This window comes from Colletotrichum abscissum, assembly GCF_030869225.1.
Source record: "Colletotrichum abscissum strain IMI 504890 chromosome Unknown Scaffold_75.1, whole genome shotgun sequence".
Classification (NCBI taxonomy): Eukaryota; Fungi; Ascomycota; class Sordariomycetes; order Glomerellales; family Glomerellaceae; genus Colletotrichum; species Colletotrichum abscissum.
Genome location: NW_026850520.1, coordinates 36,377 through 55,050, shown reverse-complemented (window position 1 = coordinate 55,050; position 18,674 = coordinate 36,377). Strand labels below are relative to the sequence as shown.

General features: G+C 53.7%; 8 protein-coding genes across 8 annotated transcripts; 5 read left to right on the top strand and 3 right to left on the bottom strand.

Annotated features, from left to right (window-relative positions):
• Positions 1-1,142: 1,142 nt before the first annotated feature.
• CABS01_15859 (glycosyl hydrolase family 16) lies at positions 1,143-2,739 on the bottom strand (the record flags this gene model as incomplete). The annotated part of the gene is made up of 2 exons (XM_060549192.1): positions 1,143-1,872; positions 1,934-2,739. The coding sequence occupies 2 exons, from the start codon at positions 2,737-2,739 to the stop codon at positions 1,143-1,145; spliced, it is 1,536 nt and encodes a 511-aa protein (XP_060390884.1).
• A 563-nt stretch (positions 2,740-3,302) lies between these two features.
• CABS01_15858 (uncharacterized protein) lies at positions 3,303-3,641 on the top strand (the record flags this gene model as incomplete). Its single annotated transcript, XM_060549191.1, has 1 exon — positions 3,303-3,641. One exon carries the CDS (start codon positions 3,303-3,305, stop codon positions 3,639-3,641), a length of 339 nt encoding a protein of 112 aa, XP_060390883.1.
• Positions 3,642-5,390: 1,749 nt separating this feature from the next.
• Positions 5,391-6,325, top strand: CABS01_15857 (uncharacterized protein; the record flags this gene model as incomplete). Its single annotated transcript, XM_060549190.1, has 2 exons — positions 5,391-5,613; positions 5,670-6,325. The coding sequence occupies 2 exons, from the start codon at positions 5,391-5,393 to the stop codon at positions 6,323-6,325; spliced, it is 879 nt and encodes a 292-aa protein (XP_060390882.1).
• Positions 6,326-8,491: 2,166 nt separating this feature from the next.
• On the top strand, positions 8,492-9,109 carry CABS01_15856 (uncharacterized protein; the record flags this gene model as incomplete). Its single annotated transcript, XM_060549189.1, has 1 exon — positions 8,492-9,109. The coding sequence occupies one exon, from the start codon at positions 8,492-8,494 to the stop codon at positions 9,107-9,109; it is 618 nt and encodes a 205-aa protein (XP_060390881.1).
• A 1,381-nt stretch (positions 9,110-10,490) lies between these two features.
• CABS01_15855 (GTP-binding protein RHO3) lies at positions 10,491-11,430 on the bottom strand (the record flags this gene model as incomplete). The annotated part of the gene is made up of 5 exons (XM_060549188.1): positions 10,491-10,861; positions 10,916-11,005; positions 11,103-11,152; positions 11,245-11,295; positions 11,381-11,430. 5 exons carry the CDS (start codon positions 11,428-11,430, stop codon positions 10,491-10,493), a joined length of 612 nt encoding a protein of 203 aa, XP_060390880.1.
• Positions 11,431-13,247: 1,817 nt separating this feature from the next.
• On the top strand, positions 13,248-14,925 carry CABS01_15854 (uncharacterized protein; the record flags this gene model as incomplete). The annotated part of the gene is made up of 5 exons (XM_060549187.1): positions 13,248-13,312; positions 13,377-13,459; positions 13,655-13,758; positions 14,074-14,496; positions 14,758-14,925. The coding sequence occupies 5 exons, from the start codon at positions 13,248-13,250 to the stop codon at positions 14,923-14,925; spliced, it is 843 nt and encodes a 280-aa protein (XP_060390879.1).
• A 58-nt stretch (positions 14,926-14,983) lies between these two features.
• On the bottom strand, positions 14,984-16,276 carry CABS01_15853 (uncharacterized protein; the record flags this gene model as incomplete). The annotated part of the gene is made up of 1 exon (XM_060549186.1): positions 14,984-16,276. One exon carries the CDS (start codon positions 16,274-16,276, stop codon positions 14,984-14,986), a length of 1,293 nt encoding a protein of 430 aa, XP_060390878.1.
• A 487-nt stretch (positions 16,277-16,763) lies between these two features.
• CABS01_15852 (COP9 signalosome complex subunit 2) lies at positions 16,764-18,388 on the top strand (the record flags this gene model as incomplete). The annotated part of the gene is made up of 3 exons (XM_060549185.1): positions 16,764-16,807; positions 16,880-17,099; positions 17,171-18,388. 3 exons carry the CDS (start codon positions 16,764-16,766, stop codon positions 18,386-18,388), a joined length of 1,482 nt encoding a protein of 493 aa, XP_060390877.1.
• Between the last annotated feature and the right edge of the window lie 286 nt (positions 18,389-18,674).

The following is an 18,674-nucleotide window of genomic DNA, read 5'->3' as shown; positions in this document are numbered from 1 at the left end:
CGCATGCAAACTTCCCAGCATCCCAAATCGTAATCTCAATGTACGACTATTCGGTAAAGGAGGTGTTCGGAATCGTTTTCATTATGAGATCTTTAACCTTATGGGAATAAGGTTGGGGTTTGGAATGATATCCTGCACCTGCGGCGCACAGTCAATCCAAAGCCTCCACGCGAGCCATGCGCTACACTGTGACTGCACAAACGTCAGCACGAACCACACTCACAGTTCGGAGAGCACAGCACAGCTGTTCGATTGATTCAAGATTGGTCAAAGTTCAGTTCGTCTGGTATGCGTTGAGAGTTACAGACCAAACACTTTGCACCCCCGCAGAAATGTTTCGGCTTCTAGCATTGGTCTAGACCTTGAGCAAACTGTTGCGACTCGCGCTGATGTTGTGCTTCTGGCATGAACCACTGTTTGTTTGGGAGACAGAGGTTGTTAATCTCCTCACATTCCTGTCGATAACTTTGCTGCGTATTAAGCTTCTCCAACGTGGATCGCCTGAACTTCTCATCGGCGCGAAGAATGACTTGGGCAGCTTTTGAACCGCGAACAGTCGATCTGTCCTTTAACATTGTGAAGTGAAATCAAGGTTGACCAATGAATGAACAAGCAGGCCTCGCCAAGAACTCATGGCATTGAACGCTTCCATGAGGCTTGCATGAACGTTTCTACCAACACCCTGCTGTGAGGCAAGAACTGCCGTTCCTGGTCATCGACGTGAGCAAACTTCATGCAAACCGGTTCACGACCAGAACACTGAAGCGATCTACCTCGTAGTCCCCAGCGAGGCTGTTCACACGCCATCGCAATCCGGGGAAGTTTCACTAGACCAGAAGCAACGGAGACGGATTTTGAGGGAATTGATAGTCGGGTATATCGTTTATTGAAACTCGTTAGCCCCCACAAGGAGCGGGACACCTAGAGGATATCTTGGCACCAGTGATGTACATATCAAACGCCCATCAAGGACTTTCTTTCTTTACCTCCCTATCGTATCGTCCGCTCGAGATGAGAAAATAAAAAAGGAAATCGCTCGGATATTCATGCAGGATAGCTCAAAAGAAACACAAGAAGGCCGCAAGTGCGTTGGCGGAAAGAATGATAAGACGTTGAAAAATAAAAATGAGTGGGTATCGGCGCTACCGGAAACCTCCCTGGGCGCCACCGTTGTTGAAGTATCCCTGATTCGCGCCTCCATAACCGCCATTGTTGTAGCCTTGCTGCGCGCCGAATCCATGGTCGCTGTATCCATGCGAAGGCGGGCTCATCGGCGGGGGAGGGCTTTGTTGGCCGTCAGGTGAGCCGAGGCGAGAGTAACCTCCTTGCGATGCGCTACGGCTCGGGGCCATAGGCAGGGGACCCGAAGGCGGCATTCCAGGGCTTTGGGTACGCAAGGGAGACATGAGCTGGCCGTGGCCATTCGGGTTGTCGCTATATGATCGCATGCCAGCTGCAGCACCAACCCCAGCGGCGCCCGCGGCCATGGGCGCGGCACCCCACGCGCCCTTTTCCTGAGATGCCGGGATGCTGTATGTGTTCTCCTGGACCATGCCGTTCTTGCTGAATGCGCCAGCATTGTACTCGGTGCCTGTCGCGCCAGCAAACGAGTCAGGGTCGACGCCGCGCTTGTGGAAGCCCTCAAGCTCGAGACGCTCTTCTTCGGCTCTCTTGGCGGCAAGGCTTGCCTCGTTGGCGCCACGTCTACGCTGGCGGATGAAGTACCAGAGACCAAAGGCAATCAGAGCACAGCCTACGCCGACACCTCCAGCGTATACAGCCGTTTTGGCGGTTGGGCTGAGCTCGTTGAACTTTTCGCTCACAGACTTGCTAGGTTCTTCCAGAAGAGCTTCCTTGACAGTTGAGTTGCCGCTGAGATTTGAGGTTAGCATGGGCTCGGTTGTCGTGCAACAGTCCAACGAGCACGACTTACGCAGCAATTTTGATGCTCTCCCAGGAGCCCGTCTTGTCTCCAAAAGAGTACTCCTTTCCGGAGCTGTAGTCCGTCACCTGCGCAGACTTGACATACATGGTGTACGGTCCGGCGGCGTAGTCGGTGTCACCTCCAGCCCATTCTCTAGTACCCGCAGCCATGCGGGGATCTCCACCAGCCCAGATACCGAGACTGAGGCGCATGGGAGTCTGGGGATAGGCCAGGGAGTTGTTGGCGTCCTTGGGGAGAAGAGTGCGAACGTTGTTGCCGTCGACCCACCACTCAAGCTTCTCCTTGGTCCACACGCAGGTATAGTTGTGAAAGTCGTCCTGGATGCTACCCGTCACAGGGTGCTCGGCACCGTTGTGCCAGTCCTGAACACCTTTGCCGAAAAAGTTGCTCAAGGCGTCGTTCTTTATTCCAAGGAATTCCCAATCAACCTCGTCCAAGGTGTCGCTGAGCCACATCATAGAGCTCACAATACCCTTTCCCTTGGCGGCCCTCATGTGGATCTCAGTACGGCCCCAGAAGAAGTAAAACTTGGATCGAATTGTCGGAGAGTCGCCTTGCTTGCTAATCGTGAATTCAGCGCCATTATCCGAGGTGTACGTAACGGGGCCAACAGTGGTTTCCCAGGCATCAGTCGAGGGAGTAGAGTTGAAGTTGAAGTTGTAGTCCATGCCAAAAGCCGGGTCGGCAGGACAGGTCGTGTTCATCGGATTACATTTCGTCGAAACTTGAGCGACCGCAGGCTGGGCAAGCGATGCCAGCACCGCCAGTGCCGAAAGAGTGTATTGAGACAGCATTGTAAGGGAGTGTGGATGGAAAATGATCCAATTGACTTCCGCAAGGACGAACGGTTGTCGAAATGAGCGTTTCGTGACGTTTGCGACACGTTCAGTAACGTCAGAAGTCTGCAGAACACGGCGCGCCAGCGGTGAGGTCTTCTTTATAACAAGAGAGTGACAATAGTGAGAGACGAGGAGTATGTGTTGTCTGAGACGGACGGATTCACCAGGCTCAACGTCGCAGACACAGACCGGGCTGTTGGAACAGAGGGAGAGAAAGTTAACCTCTGGTGGAATGTCGAAAGGAATGGCGATGGTGGGGTTCAAAATCCAAGAATTCAAAAGCTGGGAATGAGTGTGGATATGGGTGTTGGTGTTCGCTATTCAGATGGGGGCAAATGGCACGCATGGGAAGAAGCCGAAAGCACAGACTCGGGAATTGAGTTAGGGACTCAATCAAACGGAGAGCAATGATAGGAGGCAACCTCATCTCAACGTGGGCAAAGCGGAGAGACAGATGCAAGACAAGCCAGGGGATGCCGGGCGCGTGGCAAGCAGCATGTTGATTAAAGGGGGTGCCAATGTCTCTTTCTCCTCTTTGGGTTCTTGGAGTCGCATCTGCAACGGGCAGCGTTTCCGCACCAGCGCCAACCAGGATTAGCGTTACAACTATCGGTCGAACCAGAGGCGAGCAGCATTCTAGGGCCCGGTTCGTTGTGGCACCGGTAGAGCAAGGTTATCAGAAAGGAAATTGTTCGACATTCGCCAAACGGTCAAGCGACCGACTGGGAAACTCTCAAGATTATCCCGAGATTGTTGGTGGGCCTGTTGGAGGAGAAATGGCACCTTGGGCCGGGGGAAACGGCTGTGGAGATGTGGTGAACAGCGTCATGGGCGGTTGGAAAAGCGATCAAGTATGAGGTATTGCGAAGAAACTGCGGTCCGCGTTTGCGTGCGCTTCCGGGCACTCTCTTGAGTCGTGATCCTGAAGCAAGCGGTTGCGCGCATCGAAGACCTGTTGGTAGTTCAAACGTCATTATATGGATGGCCATGTGAATACCCATCTTAGGTGATACCAAAGAGGGCCCGCTTTAGGAGTCGGCGATCACACCGCCGTCACGTAAATCTCAAGGCACCTGCCCAAGCTGGAAGCATGAAACAGCATCTGCCAAGCAGCCGGGTACGGCTTGCAGTGGTGTTGTGTGATTTCAAGCCGCATCTGAAAAGATGGTTGCGACTGCAACTGGCAAATGCGCGTTGGAAAGGCGTTAGGTTCCCGATACCCACGACTTTGTCTTCAATTCGGTATCCGCGCGGTGAGTGATAGGACTTCCCCAGCTTTCGAGCATCGTTCTCCAAAAATACGACCGAGGTTCGTTGTTGCTAGCATCTTGCCTGTTGATCAATGACAAGAATTGTCGCCCTACACAAGCCAGCTTGCGGGCCAGTCTCGAGACTGCAACGGCGGGTTACTAATGCTTAATTTCAAGAGAGACGCCTGGCCAGATCTGCTGCAGCTGTGATCCGAAGTGATGATGGTTGTAGAGCGATGGAACTCTCATGAGGAGCATAGCCAGGCGTCTAGTGACGACTCAAGATCAGCGAGAGAAGCGCGGTTGAGGAGTAATCGAGGCGGGATTGGCGTCGTGAGCTGTGGTGTCGTCGATTTGGATCTACAGGCTTGAGATCTGGCCTGAGCGACTCGGTCGCTGTGGGTCACTAATGGTAAAGATTTTCATCCGCAAATGAGCAATCGTAGTGTCTTGTTGTTGCTGCGACCCGTTGAGTGGGAAACACTGTAATAGCGTTCGTCGATGTGCTGAGTTGTTTGCGAAACTTCAATCATGGAAGCGTCGAAGGTTTGCGGAAAATGAGTGAGACAAGGAGCATGAGGACAAAGTAAGGTGAGTGAGTAAGGTGGGAAATAAGGTGAACAAAGTGAGATGAGTAAGGCTGCGTGGCTGCTAAGGCAAAGGCAATTCATCGGGTATTCGGCGCATGGCGGGCCCAAGCGTCCGGGTCAGGGCCGGTCGAGAGACCCACATCCTTAAATGACAAAGCAACCGCTAAAACACAAGATTTTCCGCCTTGTTCGGTTACCGCGTGATACAGTGATATATCCACGGCTTGGCTAGACCGATATCGCTCGTCAACCTACCTAAGTCAAGCCACAACGAGACATTTTCTGAATCACACTATCACTCGATGTCCTCACTCGCGTCAAGAAGCTGCAGTAACGAGACTCTAGCTCATCAATGATCCAAGACTCCGGAGGTTGACTTAAAGACATGCTCTTTCTTAGTATGCACAATGCCAACACCAATTTCGGCAATCTATCCGTGCAAAAACCCACATCGTCCCCGAACTTCACCAAACAAACGTGATTTTCGGCGGCCCAGTCCGCTCCCGATTACGCGGCGGTGGATTCCCTCAAGAATGGACGCTTACCCGAGACGTAATAGTGGTGCAAACCGCCCTGCAACGACATGCTTAGATGCGATAACGCAATCCCAACCCCAGACAAGGTCTGCGGGATGAGCCCATGAAATTTTTCAGCTGTTGTTTGTTCAAATACTGGGCCAACTCCTGGCTTCTGACTGAGTCATCTCCCTGTCTAACCTCGAATTCACCCTTCACTCAACGTTCGCAAAGCCATCAAAGCAGCCGACATGAGCGCGCAAAGTGATCTGCAAGTCGCAGACTCGTCCGACACCGATGCCGGAAATGAACAACCAAGGAACGAAGCTCAGCGGCGCAGCTTCGGTGACTGGCTCCGTGATGATGTCAACATCCGCTATACCGATATCCCAGTCCTCGCTTGCTGTCTGGTGTCCGGCTTGTGCGACAGTGTAGCAGTGAACGCAGCTGGTGTCTTCGTCAGTATGCAAACAGGTAAGAGCCTAGCTATCAGGCAGGGGAAGCAACATGTGATACTGACCTGTTTAAAGGAAACACCATCTTCATGGCTCTTGGCGCCTCGAAGCTTCCGGCTGGCGAGCCACTCCTCTGGCTCAAGTCCCTCAGCTCCATCGCCGCGTTCTGGCTTGGGTGCTTCTTCTTCTCCAAGTCGAGACACATCCATCCCAAGCGCAGAAGCACTCTCGCCCTGTCGTTCCTTCTCCAGTCGGCTCTCGTCTTCCTTGCCGCCGCCTTTGCTCAGACACGTCTCATCGCCGACTTTGGAAAAGCCTCGGTGCAAGGCTCCGACTCGAATCACGAATTCAAGACCTCTGAAAACCCTCTTGTGATGGTCCCCCTTGCGCTTCTGGCCTTCCAGTTTGGCGGACAGATTGTGACGAGCAGGATTTTAGGATACAACGAAGTTCCTACCAACGTCCTGACCAGCGTCTACTGCGATCTCCTCTCCGACCCCAAGCTCTTTGCACCCCTAAAGGAGAACCCCAAGAGGAACAGGAGGTTCTTGGCCGTCGTTTTGCTTGTTCTTGGAGGTATTATTGGTGGCTGGCTGCAGAGAAGTCGGGCTGGCATGCCTGGGGCTCTTTGGATCTCTGGAGGAGTCAAGTTCATCATTGCCGTCGCCTGGATGGGCTGGGCTAGCAATGAGCCGGCTGAGAGCAAGCTGGAGAAGGGCGTTAGGTCATAATTTAGATACCCGTCTAAGCCATAGACTGTTAGCAGAATAGATCCCTCCCTCGTGCAAAGTCTCATTGTAGAATGCGAGCGTTTCTGGTGGGATATATGATGGTAAGTCTCGTGTTTTTGCGTGTCCCTCGAGGGCTAGCCCGACCATTCAACTGAGAGTAGTCAGTGTAGCCGTTGACTCGTACACATCCATCTCCAAGGAAACTCTCAGGGCTCACTGACTGCCACTCCAAGACTGATTTACGTACATATGTGCACTACTAAAGGTTACGGTCGTTCTAGTGCCGCTCCTATTTGATATATGCATACAATACGTAGACAGCAACCTTATCAAGTTTTGTCTCTGCCTCTGGTAATGTTAGATGATGACCTCAAGCCCATCAATCTTGCCAAGTTGGATGAAAAGACCCTACAACCTGACATGGCGCGTAACAGCTCGTTCGCTAACGCGAATTCCCAATTTGACTAGGAGAAAGCTGTTATATGTTACTTCGGTCAAGGTTCACAGCTGTCACTGATGGGTAAACCTTTGCCACAGACAGTGGCAGCATCTCGTCAAACTGTTGTGTAGGACGGCTGGCTATGTAAGTCGTCTCAGCGTATATTGTACTCCGCTGAGACGATGTGATCCATTAATATCGCTTCAAATCTGCCGATACCACATCTTCGATATGTAAGGTTGACCAAGCCACCCGCTACGGGCTCTCGACCGTTGTCTTCTGTGACATTTCGGCGCACTCCGGTGCGCCAAACACGGGGTCTTCAATGATACTCTAGTGCATGAACAGTCAATCAGACAGCAAGGAACTCTCAACTTGTCCTTGTTTAAACGAAGACTTCCCCACAAGCCATCCCTAATCAAGCCTCATAGGATAGCTTCCATGGCTGACATGCTGCATCGTCCGCTCTGCGCCTGGGTCCAACCAAGAATGGCCCACCCCAGACGTAACCCACATGCCCGGATTCAAGATTCGCGAGAACCACGATCAAGTCTTTTGACCATCTTTCAGGATCGCTTGATGCCAGCGCAGGGTCCCTACCTACTATTTATTGCTAAACCGTTGTGCTTCTCGGTTTCAGAGTGAAGATTCGCGATAACAGCCATTGGTAAATCATAGCGCTGTAGGGCAAGCCACAACGTCACGGTCATCCGTAGCAACCATCCAGAGTGTCTTGCACCGCTGGGACCGCAACCGAGTCTCGGTCTGTGAACGAACGCCAGCTCATCAAAACTAATGGGCACGACCGTCACACACGCCGTTAGCCGAATTCTGGTGCTTCCGCCATCTCGTCACCAAGAATGACCCCTTGCATCGCAGCACAGCCTCCTTGGCGTCTAGAGGCTAGATTAAACGCGCCGTCCTACTAAAGATATGAGATGTCATAATCGAGATTGTCCTCCCCTGTCGACTTTGCATCACTCTATTCATTACCAAACAGATCAGGGCCTCGGGGAACGGAAGGGCAAGACATTTCTGAACAAGACCCTGCGTGACCTGAACGAAAGAATCTAGGGGTCCTTCCACAAGAGGCTAGCCCGTCGTCATCATTAGCCTCTCATTGGTTGATTGGCCACACCTCGACCCCTGCACTGCAGCCTTCCCTTGCCAGCTTTTGACGTCACCGAGGACGGTGATCTTGGAGCGCAGATCACCGACAAACAGGTTTGGAGTCGCACGGCACCCAACCACCAAACCCGCCAAATGGCGTCTCAATCGGATCTAACAGCTAGTTGTCCTTCGAGGAACAGGAATGAGTGACGGACGGAGGGCATCCAAATGACCATCTTGGCATCATTGTGCAGCATCAACCATGCCAGCCTGCCAACAATGTCTGCAGCCAGGGTCTCGGCACGGGCGTCCGCCCAAACGACGTACCTTGCGGTGAGCTGTAACAGCAGTAGGAGAGCCATAATGTCATGAATGAGGATGAGGAAGAGGGAGGATCAGGGGAAAGGTTATGAGAAAGGAGGAGAGATAGATATAACTTCCATGCTCCTCCCGCCCAGAGTCTTGTGTTCCGTCTTATCCAGCATCCTAAGCCTTCATAAATAGAAGCACCCACACCACCAACCACACTCTACAACCTTGTAGGCGAAAACAAGCCTTTCGCCAAATCATCCTAGCAAATTATATTCCTTCCATCACAAAACCTCTATATTCTCAAAATGCCATTCTTCGGAGGCGGCCGTCGCGAACCCTCTCCCGAACCTGTTCGGGAGCTGACCCCACCACCCTCAGAGCCCCGCCGCACCGGCTTCTTTGGCTCTCGCCGGGACCCTTCCCCGGAGCCAGTCCACCACCAACCCGTTGCCGAGCCCGCGCCCCGCAAGCACGGCCTCTTCGGCTCCTCTCGCCGTGACCCGTCCCCCACGCCGACAGCTCGCACATCCCGCACCTCCGCGACCTCCCACTCCTCTTTGTCGTCAACTACCTACCACACCTCCCCTGATGGCCACCACACCGGCGGAGGCGGCCTCTTCCGCCGCTCCACCGACGCGTCGTCCGGTCGCCGGGGCGGTCTCCTGCACAAGTTTGGCGGCGTAGGCGTAGAAATGGACCCCAGCATCGTCCAGGCTCGTGAGCGCGTCATGGGCGCCGAGGCGGCTGAGAAGGAGGCTGACCGCGCGCTCATGGCTGCGCGGGAGAGCGTTGCTGCTGCGAGGGCTGATGTGCGAAGGCTTGAGGAGGAGGCCAAGGAGGAGGCCAGACGGGCCAAGATCAAGCAGTACCATGCCCGCGAGGTTTCCAAGCGTGGCAAGGCTTTGGGGCGTCACGGAGACTAAAGTCACGAACGTGAGTGGTGCGGTTGAGAGAAACTCAGCAGTATTTCTTTTGTATTTATGAGTTCATGATCTGTATCATGGCGAACGTCGAACAATACGGAGTTGGGAGAGCGGAACAAAAGATTTCACACTATATATTACTACTATAACACGCATGAGCGACGATTCGGAAACGCAAACATTACCTATATAGCAAGTCGAGAAATGAACTATTTGACGAACACAAGATCGAGCCAATGTTTGTGACGCAAGGTAATCGATGCCGCAATTTTCATGAAAGCGTGCTCGAGGTCCTACAGAGAGCTTCGTCAAATTAGAAAGACAAAACTTGGCCGACAGGAAAAGGTCTGAGGCATGTCTGACAGTACTGACAAGCTGACAAGACCCCTCCATGATCTGCCCGCCGTTCTCCAGTTCTCCAGTCCGACTGCAACCGGAGAATCTACTCAGCTCCGAAAGAGTCAGCACGGATCGGGGGTGTTCCTGGAACACCCCCTCGCAAATTCTCAGCCTTGACACCCGGTCGACACCACTCATTCCTCCCCTCATCCTCTGGCTCTAACCGGAGCGGACACGAGAATCTGCAGCGTCAGATTCCTTGGCCCTAGCGATTAGGTTCTCGGAAGTTTCTTACTCAAGGCGACGATCCGTGACGCGACGCTTTCTAATAGATTGACCGCAGCTCCGAGTCCGGTTCATTGCAAGCAAGGTGGTGGCGGTGGTGGTTGAGGGGTTTACTGATTTCAAAGACGTTGAGCATAGTGACAGAGTTCATTAGGGGTCATCTATCTAGTGACAACTTTTCTCGCTTGCTTGAGAATAGGCAATGGAAAAAAAGACCAGAACCCAATTGACTGCTGCTGTTGAGCTTTCATCCGAGATTTCTAGTACCCTGATCCAATACCTCATGCCATCCACCTGCCACCTGCCGAGCACGCCGTTCCTCCGGCCGTGCTGTCCTTCTGCGGATGCGCTGAAGACCGAAAGCGACAAAGGGAATGAAACCTGATTCTCCAACCCTGTATGTGCATTGTGAAGTGAAACGGGTATTTACATTTTTGGCTCAAAAGTGGTCAGTGCCCAAAGGTATCAAGAATTCATGTCGGCGACACAATCCGTAGATAGCCGCCGAAGTGAAAGGGAAAAAGGTCGCGTCTGCCCAAGGAGCTGGGCGGGCTGTAATAAAAGACATAGGTTAAAGGCCGAGATGCAAGTCGAGGTTGGAAGGTCCAATCCGTAGGAACGCCGACGCCTTCCAAGTGCCAAACACTGAAAAAATGGAATTCGAATCCGTCCGAAACAAGGGCCGCTCGTTTGATCGTGGTCGTAAGAAGATGAAGAACGATCATGGCAAGAAATGGATGCACCACCGTGATGTTTCTCACATAATGACGCACTGAGACTCTTCACGATCCTTCTTGACACTGAGGGCGACGCGAGCGGCCTCGGTGAAGGCCTCGTTGACACCGCGGTTGCGCATGGCAGAGCACTCGAGGTAGCGGAGGGCATTGATGCGGCGAGCGACCTCCAAGCCCTGCTCGTAAGAGATCATGGGACGCTTCTCTCGCTGCTGGCCCTCGGCGGCCTCCTCCTCCTCATTATCGGCCTCGCGGAGATCGCACTTGAGGGCGACGAGAACCAACTTCACGCCGGGACAGTTGTCGGCGATCTCTCCAACCCACTTGCTCTCGACGTTCTCGAGGGAGTCCTTGCTGTCGACGCTGTAGCAGAGCATGATGAGGTCGGTATCGTCTGCGCCTAATTAGCAAGCGACTTCTTAATTCACCCAATATTAGAATCCCGTACCGTAAGACAAGCTGCGGAGGCGGTCGAACTCTTCCTGGCCAGCGGTATCCCAGAGGGAAAGCTCGATGTGGACACTGTCGACGAAGATGTCTAGCAATCTCAGGTCAGTTTTCAAATCGCAGAGGGAGGATCGCGACAGAGGCATCTTGCGACTTGGCGCCTTTCGCTGGGAATCGAGGTATCGTACCATGGACGTAGTTCTCGAATACAGTGGGCTCGTAGACGGTCGGGAAGTAGCTGGGTCAAGTCAGCAAGAGATGCGCAATTGGAAACCCGGAAAAGGCCGGGCCCTAAGGCTTAAGGGTTGAAGGAGATAGTATTGGAATTACCCTCTGGTAAAGACGTTCAACAACGATGTCTTGCCGCACGCGCCATCGCCACTGCAGGTCGCAAGTCAATTAGCCAAGAACTCCCAATCGCAGCCACCAAGGAGGCAACACAAAGAGAAGGTCGAGGAGGTCTCACAGGAGGACCAGCTTGCGCTGGACGGTCTTGTTACCACCGCACAAAGGCATACTGGGTGATCTGAAGGAGGTGGATTCGGTCGGGTTGTAGAAAGTCGGTTAGGGAGGGTTGATCGAGGTGAGGCGAGTCGGTGCGGTGCTGTACGAGATCGGTTTGCTTGGTTGTTTGTGGAAAGCAGAAAAGGATGCAGTCGGCCAGTAGTAGGAATCTGGGGGGAGAGTTCGTGGTTCGTCGGTCGATCAGCAAGGGGAAGGTACCAGAGATGGTTCTGGGTTGTTGTTTGGAGGTGGGTTGGCACGGCTGGTTGGTGCGCGAGGTGGTGGTGAAAGGAAATGGACAAAGAAAGGCCGATGGACTTTGGGGTAACTGCCACTGGAAGTGGAAGGGAGGTAAATTGATGGTAACGCAGGAAGGAAGGCACGGTACAGTGCGGTCCAGGTGCAGGTGCAGGAATAATGGAAGGGAACGGTGGGGAACAAAAAGAGCAAGGAAGGTCCAAGGCCCAGTGCTCTTTCCGTAGATGCAGTGCAACAGTGCCTCTTTTCGCTGGAGAGGAAAGTGCCAGGCAAAGCGGAGTGGCTTGGGGGATGGCTGTGACTGTGATGTGAGGCAGAGGAAAGGCAGGCGCAGAGCAGCCAGATGAGAAGAAACAAATGGGAGAAAGAGGCAGGCACTGGAGACCAAAATGAGGTAAAAGGTGGAAGTGTGAATTTGGGGTGAGCAAAAGATGCAGGAGCGGGAAATTGAAATTGGGTTAGAAGAAGGTGCGCTGCTCAATTGGCTGAGATCATGTCAGAGGGCCACTCAATGGAGTAGAAAAGAGCAATAGCAGACAGGGTCAGGCACCTCTTGCCGGGGTGAGCCTAGGAGGAAAGGAGACGGAGGAACACAACACTCATTGCCTTTTTGGCGCTGGGCTGGAAATGGACTTTTGGGGACCTGAGGAAGGAAGCCACCCAGCTGGATAAGGTAGGGACAGGCAGGAGCCACTGGGACTTTGAAAATGGGCACCTTCCCAAGCTGTTACCTAAGAAACCTTTTGTTCTGTGTGGGAAAAACATTGATATACTATCATCATCATCATCATCTTCTTCTTCTTCTTCTTCTTCCATGGTGGTACACTTCAGCACCAGCCAGACCAGAGCAGAAAAGGGGACCAGCGCAGGGAGGCTGCGTGATTGCGTACTCCGTCACTCGTCGTCACTCAGTACACTTGGACGAATCCACAAGGACCGGAATGGGGAACCTCATGAATGTCACTGACTGAGCGCCTCCACCGAGCTACGGAGGCCCCTCTACCAAAGAATGCCCTGAGCCCACATACGGACACTCTACGGATACCTACCTGTCCAACTTGACACGCTTGCTCCGTTATCGACCAGGAGACCAATCACTTGGGCTGCGACTCCAGTTTGCAGCGTACGGATATCTACTTCTGCCTCCGAAAGTGTACGAAGACGCTAAAATATCCGTAGATGCGAACTGGGAAGAAACAACTTGAACGAGTGGAGACTTCCCCGCCACACAATTGCGCGCATCTGCACCCACTATCGAGCTGCAGACATGTCACGACAGGGGAATCAGATTGAACTGCGCGAGAAAAGAAAAGAAAATCCCTCCCAAAAAGCCATGAGTTGCCCTTCGTCCCGAACGTACCCGCAACCTCCAACAAAGTCATGAAATATCCCTCTCACAAATCACCAGGATGGACGCCATGAAGATGAAGAGGCTCGGGGCATGGGCCAGTGCGCGTCCAATGTGAGCTGAGCTGAGGCCGACTATGAGGTCTCGCCAAAACGGCATCATTGATCCAATGCTTTTCCAGCTTAGCCTTTTGGCTTTTCTATCCCCCCCCCCCTGCCACAACATGGCCGAGTGGCGCTTGAGGGCCCCCGGAGCCCCTCAACTCGTGTCCCGTCAAGGCCGTTCTTGGTAAGACAGCTGAGCTGAATGGGGCAGACAAGGTCAACGAGGGGCACCAGATACTCACGTATAGGAAGGCATCGAGGGCTAGGTATCTGGTACAAGAGAGTGTTCGGTACTGGACGCCAGAAACCTCCGCCAGAACTCGGTTGCGCTGTAAGCCGAGTCCACCTTATCTTCCGCTCTTTCGCCCGGCTGCGGCACCTTTCGAGAACGCCAGTCATACACGATTCATCGTCAAATCCCCCGACCTCTAGCCACACAAACCTTGTACCTCCGTCTCACTCACAGACGAATATGCAGCTCCAATGTAAGCTGAAGCCATCACGATATACTGGCCAAAACTTGAAGTGAGAATACGCAATCCTCTGGTTTCACCTCATAAATCTCGCCGCTCAACCTCTACTTGTCGTGGGCTGTACGACTCGCTGCGCCGCTCACTAATCCCACCCATCGTCATTCGATAGTCCACACTGCAACGAACCAAGGAAGGAAATCCGATATCCACCTCTGTCAAAACAAACGCTCTCCACTACTCAAACAAAAAAAAAACTCCATCGCTAGCCAAGGAAGCACCGCGCCTTGTGGCAGACTCATCCCAGCGACACTCCCGCCGCAAAGCGCCGGAGCTCGACTCGCTGGAAGCCCCGAGAGCGGCGCCTGTTTTTCGGATCGAGAGACATGGGCGAATCCACCACACCATCCACCCTAAAGGCAAAAGGCCTGGGCCCGTGGTTACTCCGTGCGAAGTGAAGGTCTTTTGGTCCTAGGTATTCGGTTCGATTGTTCTCGTTATTTCCTTAAGGTACCTTATTCAGCAGCGCTGCGAGAACCCTCAGTTGACTGCAGTGTCTGAAGGCATTCCGGGATCATATTCTGCCCCTCTTTGCAGCTCATCAACACCCCTCATTACCCCTCATCACTCCATGACCTTCCCCATCAGTGAGGCAAAGGCAGCTGGCATCGTCAGCCTCACTGACAACGCAACTCTTGCGCAACGGAACAGTGAGGCACAGCCAAGAATCGTGACGCATCATCACCCGTTCGCCAAGCACCCGTTCGCCGCTCCATTGTGCTTCGGATCCTCAACCCCTCTTGTTGCGCCCGACGACGCCTCCCGCACCCAGTCCGAGTGCCGTTCCCCCGGATACCCCATTGTCAGTGCTCACTCGCTGTTTCTCACAAGGTCTTATGTAAGATTGCGTGCCACCGTATCGTGAAGTATTCGATTATTGTTCAATTTTTCTACTTGTTCGTTACACGGCAACGTTCGTCACCGTGTCTTGGGTATCCATTACAGCGTTCCATCACCGTGTGTGCAGCCTGCAACATGCCTCGCATTCTAGAATCCATCCATGACGTGCAGTCGGCGGCACTAAAGCTTTCAACCCTTTCTTGCGCCGAATCCATGGACACGCTTAAGCACGTCCTCCCTCCCTTCCGTCTTCCGGCAGCGTCCCATCCCGACTTCGCTCCCGCCGGGCCCGACCATGCATAGGCGATCGATGGCTACTGCGACCCAGCTCCGTTCTGTCGGCTCGCACGGCGCCCGCTCTTTGGCGCTCGACCTTTGCCCCGCGAATCCTCAACCTCCGCTTCAGGTTTGCCCCGCAAGCTGGTAGTTTGTGTGGTATTCAATTTGATTCGGCCAGGTCTCGCCGGTCCTATCGCATCCACCCCTCAGTCATCGTCTCTCTGCAGACCCTGCCTACTACGGCCCATCCTCTCCCCGAGGCTCATGTTGCCGGCCTTCCGATGCAGACCGTTCACAAATTGCCTGTCTCCAAACTTGGATGATCGTTCTCTCGCCTGATCATCGGCTTGTCGCGCGGCGTTCTCCCGTTCTTCAAGCGCAGCCAGTCGGCGCTCCCGATCTGTGTCGAGATCTGAAGCGGCTGCCTGCATCGCCGCCAACTTGCGAGCCCTTGCCTCCTCAGCGCCCTTGTCATCGGCCTCTTTGCCGCTACTGGATCCATTGGTACGGGCAGCAGGTCGTCTGTCAGGCCCTTGCCGATGATTATCGTTGTTTCGGCGACCCCGGGAAACTGAAGCCTCTCCATCCCGGTCGCCACGCCTGTCGTGACTTCGTGGCGATCTCTCCCGTGGCCTGACGGGTCGTTCGTCCTCGGACACTGAGTCTCGGCGCCGCCGTTCGCGGTCGTCACGCCTGTCGCGTCGATCGCGTCTGTCGTAATCGTCCTTCTCGCCAGAGTCGCGTCTTCGAGGAGATCGGGATCTAGAAGTGCGTCTGCGCTGGTGGTGCCTGTCTTCTGAATCGCTGCGTCGACGCCGCCTTTCAGAGCGCTCTGCCTCGTCATGGTCGTCTCTCCGACGGCGCGGGCTTCGTGACCTTGAATAAGATCGCCGCCTTTTGCGGTGTCTTTCCCGATCGTCGTCGTCATTCCGATGCCTGTGGTGCCTTCTCTTGTGCCGCTCCTCCTTTCCTTTCGACTTTGATTTATCGTCTGCCATACCCATGGATGCAAGTAACTGCCGACGCTTGATGGGATCATTCATCATGGCTTCGTAGGCGGCCTGCTCCTGTCGCTTGATGGCAAGCAGGGGGTCTTCTCGAACTTTGGCTGCTGTGTCGCGTGCGGTGTTGGCCGTCTGTAGGGCCATGAAACTCTCCTGCCCGGCTTGCTTCTCCAAGTTCTTGTGTTCCGTTCCCTTGAGCAAATTGTCGATGCGGCGCTTGCCTAAGAGGTAGCTCTCGCGCTCCTCGGTCGTGCCGGTCTGTCCATCGGTAGGTCCGCTGTAAAGAAACTCGACGCGGTCGACTCGTTTGGTGTGCCCTGCAGCCTCGAGCTTCTTCTGGAGTTCTTCGCGCTCGCGCTCTTCCTTGAGCTCGTTGATGCGCTGCTGTGTCTTCTTGCGCTCATCGAGGGCTTTGCGTTCCTCTTCCCAGACCTTGGCCTGGTTCTTGATGAGAGAAGGGTGGAAACTCTTCTTCAAGTTGAGATCGCCACCCATCTTGCCGACTGCTTAGTCGAGTATACTGGAGTATTCGTCGACAATTGTTAGAGAATGGGCAAAGCCGGAAAGTGAGTCGTGTGGAAATCTGTTGGAGATGTAGGTTGTTGGGAGAGATGGAGGTTGAAACTAGGCAGATGAAAGTCAAAAGGCTGGCACGGCTGGGTTCGAGTCAAAAAAGCCATGGAAGCCAAAAGTCGCCTCCGTTCATGTGGCCAGTGCGCAATCAGAGGCCGTTGGTGGGTCTGCCAATCGATAAGCTCCCCCCGCCTTCCATTCATTGTCCACCACAGCTGCACCTGCCTGGAACTGCCCTGCTCATTGTCAATCAGCCTTACTACCTTCACGTCCAATTTCCAACGACGAACAAACCTACAAATTCTTCCACCACACCTTTTCCTATAGCTATTCTCCAGTCCAGTCACCAAAGCGCACTCCTTGCGATCGGCTTCTCGTGAATACTCCACAATCCCCTCACGCAGTCAAGATGTCTGACGACGAGGACTTCATGCAGGAGTCTGATGAGGAGCAGTGAGCTTCCCCCAGATGGGCCTGTCAGCTATGGGTTTTGTAGCAGGAACCGCCGAGACTGACTAGGCGCAGGTACGACTTTGAGTACGAGGAAGACGACGATGAGGACTCCGGAGATGTCGGCATCGAGAACAAATACTACAATGCGAAGCAACTTAAGCTTACCGATCCCGAGGATGCTATTGCCGAATTCTTGGGCATACCACCGTTAGAGGAGGAAAAGGGCGAATGGGGCTTCAAAGGCTTGAAACAAGCCATCAAACTCGAGTTCAAGCTGGGACAGTATGAGAAGGTACAACCAATCTAGACTTCCTGAAGAAAGTCCTGCTACCAATAGAAGGGAAATACTGATTTCGGAACCAGGCGACGGAACATTATGCCGAGTTGTTGACCTACGTCAAGTCGGCCGTGACAAGGAATTACTCCGAGAAGTCGATCAATAACATGCTGGACTACATTGAGAAGGGATCAGACAGCCCCAAGGCCGTGGCGTGCGTCGAGAAGTTCTACTCGCTCACACTCGAGAGCTTCCAGAGCACAAACAACGAGAGGCTATGGCTGAAGACGAACATCAAGCTGGCCAAACTCCTCCTCGACCGCAAGGACTACAACACGGTCACTAAGAAGCTGAGGGACCTCCATAAGGCTTGTCAGAAGGAAGACGGCAGTGACGATCCCAGCAAGGGCACATATTCTATGGAGATATACGCCCTCGAGATCCAGATGCACGCCGAGACCAAGAACAACAAGCAGCTGAAGAGACTCTACCAGCGCGCCCTCAAGGTCCGGTCCGCTGTACCTCACCCCAAAATTATGGGCATCATTCGCGAATGCGGTGGCAAGATGCACATGAGCGAGGAGAATTGGGCCGAAGCCCAGACGGACTTCTTCGAATCCTTCCGCAACTACGATGAGGCCGGCTCGCTCCAGCGAATTCAGGTGCTCAAGTACCTACTTCTTACGACTATGCTTGTCAAGTCTACCATCAACCCGTTCGACTCGCAGGAGACCAAGCCGTACAAGCAGGATCCCCGAATCACTGCCATGACCGACTTGGTGGACGCGTACCAGCGTGACGACGTCCACGCCTACGAAAATGTCCTGCAGAAGAACCAAGACATTCTCGCCGACCCATTCATCGCTGAGAACATTGACGAAGTCACGCGCAACATGAGGACGAAGGGCGTCCTGAAGCTGATTGCACCGTACACACGAATGAAGCTGTCATGGATCGCGAAGCAACTAAAGATCTCAGAGCCCGAAGTTCAAGACATCCTCGGTTTCCTCATTGTTGACGGCAAGATCCAGGGCAAGATTGACCAGCAAGCCGGCACTCTCGAGATTCAATCGGACGCGGACAGCGATCGTACCAAGGCTTTGTACGAACTGACGCAATCTGTCTCGAATTTGTACACTACCATGTTCAAGGAGGGCGAAGGCTTCCGATCTACCGAGTTCCCTACCGATGAGCAGACCATGGAGATGATGGGCGGCGGTATGACCCCAAGAGGCGGCGGTCGTGGACAGCCGCGGGGCGTCGGACGGAAGGGTAAGGGCGTGGTGCCGTCAATGTGGACATGAGAAGCATGAAAATACGCGCATGCCGCTTGATTACAGCGGGAGATGAACATAGCAGGTAAAGCTTACGACTGGCCATTGCACCATAGCTGCTCGATCAGATACGTCACAGCAGGGATGGGGACGGAAGTGCTCAGACGAAGAAGGAAGACGATGCCATGGCGGCCTCGACAAGCATAGGAAAGGAGTAGAGGCGTTGTCAAAGTAGCTCATCAGGCCATGACAAGATACCAAAAACCATGCAATCAACATTATTAGTCAAAAAGGAAGGATATATTCTTCATCAAAC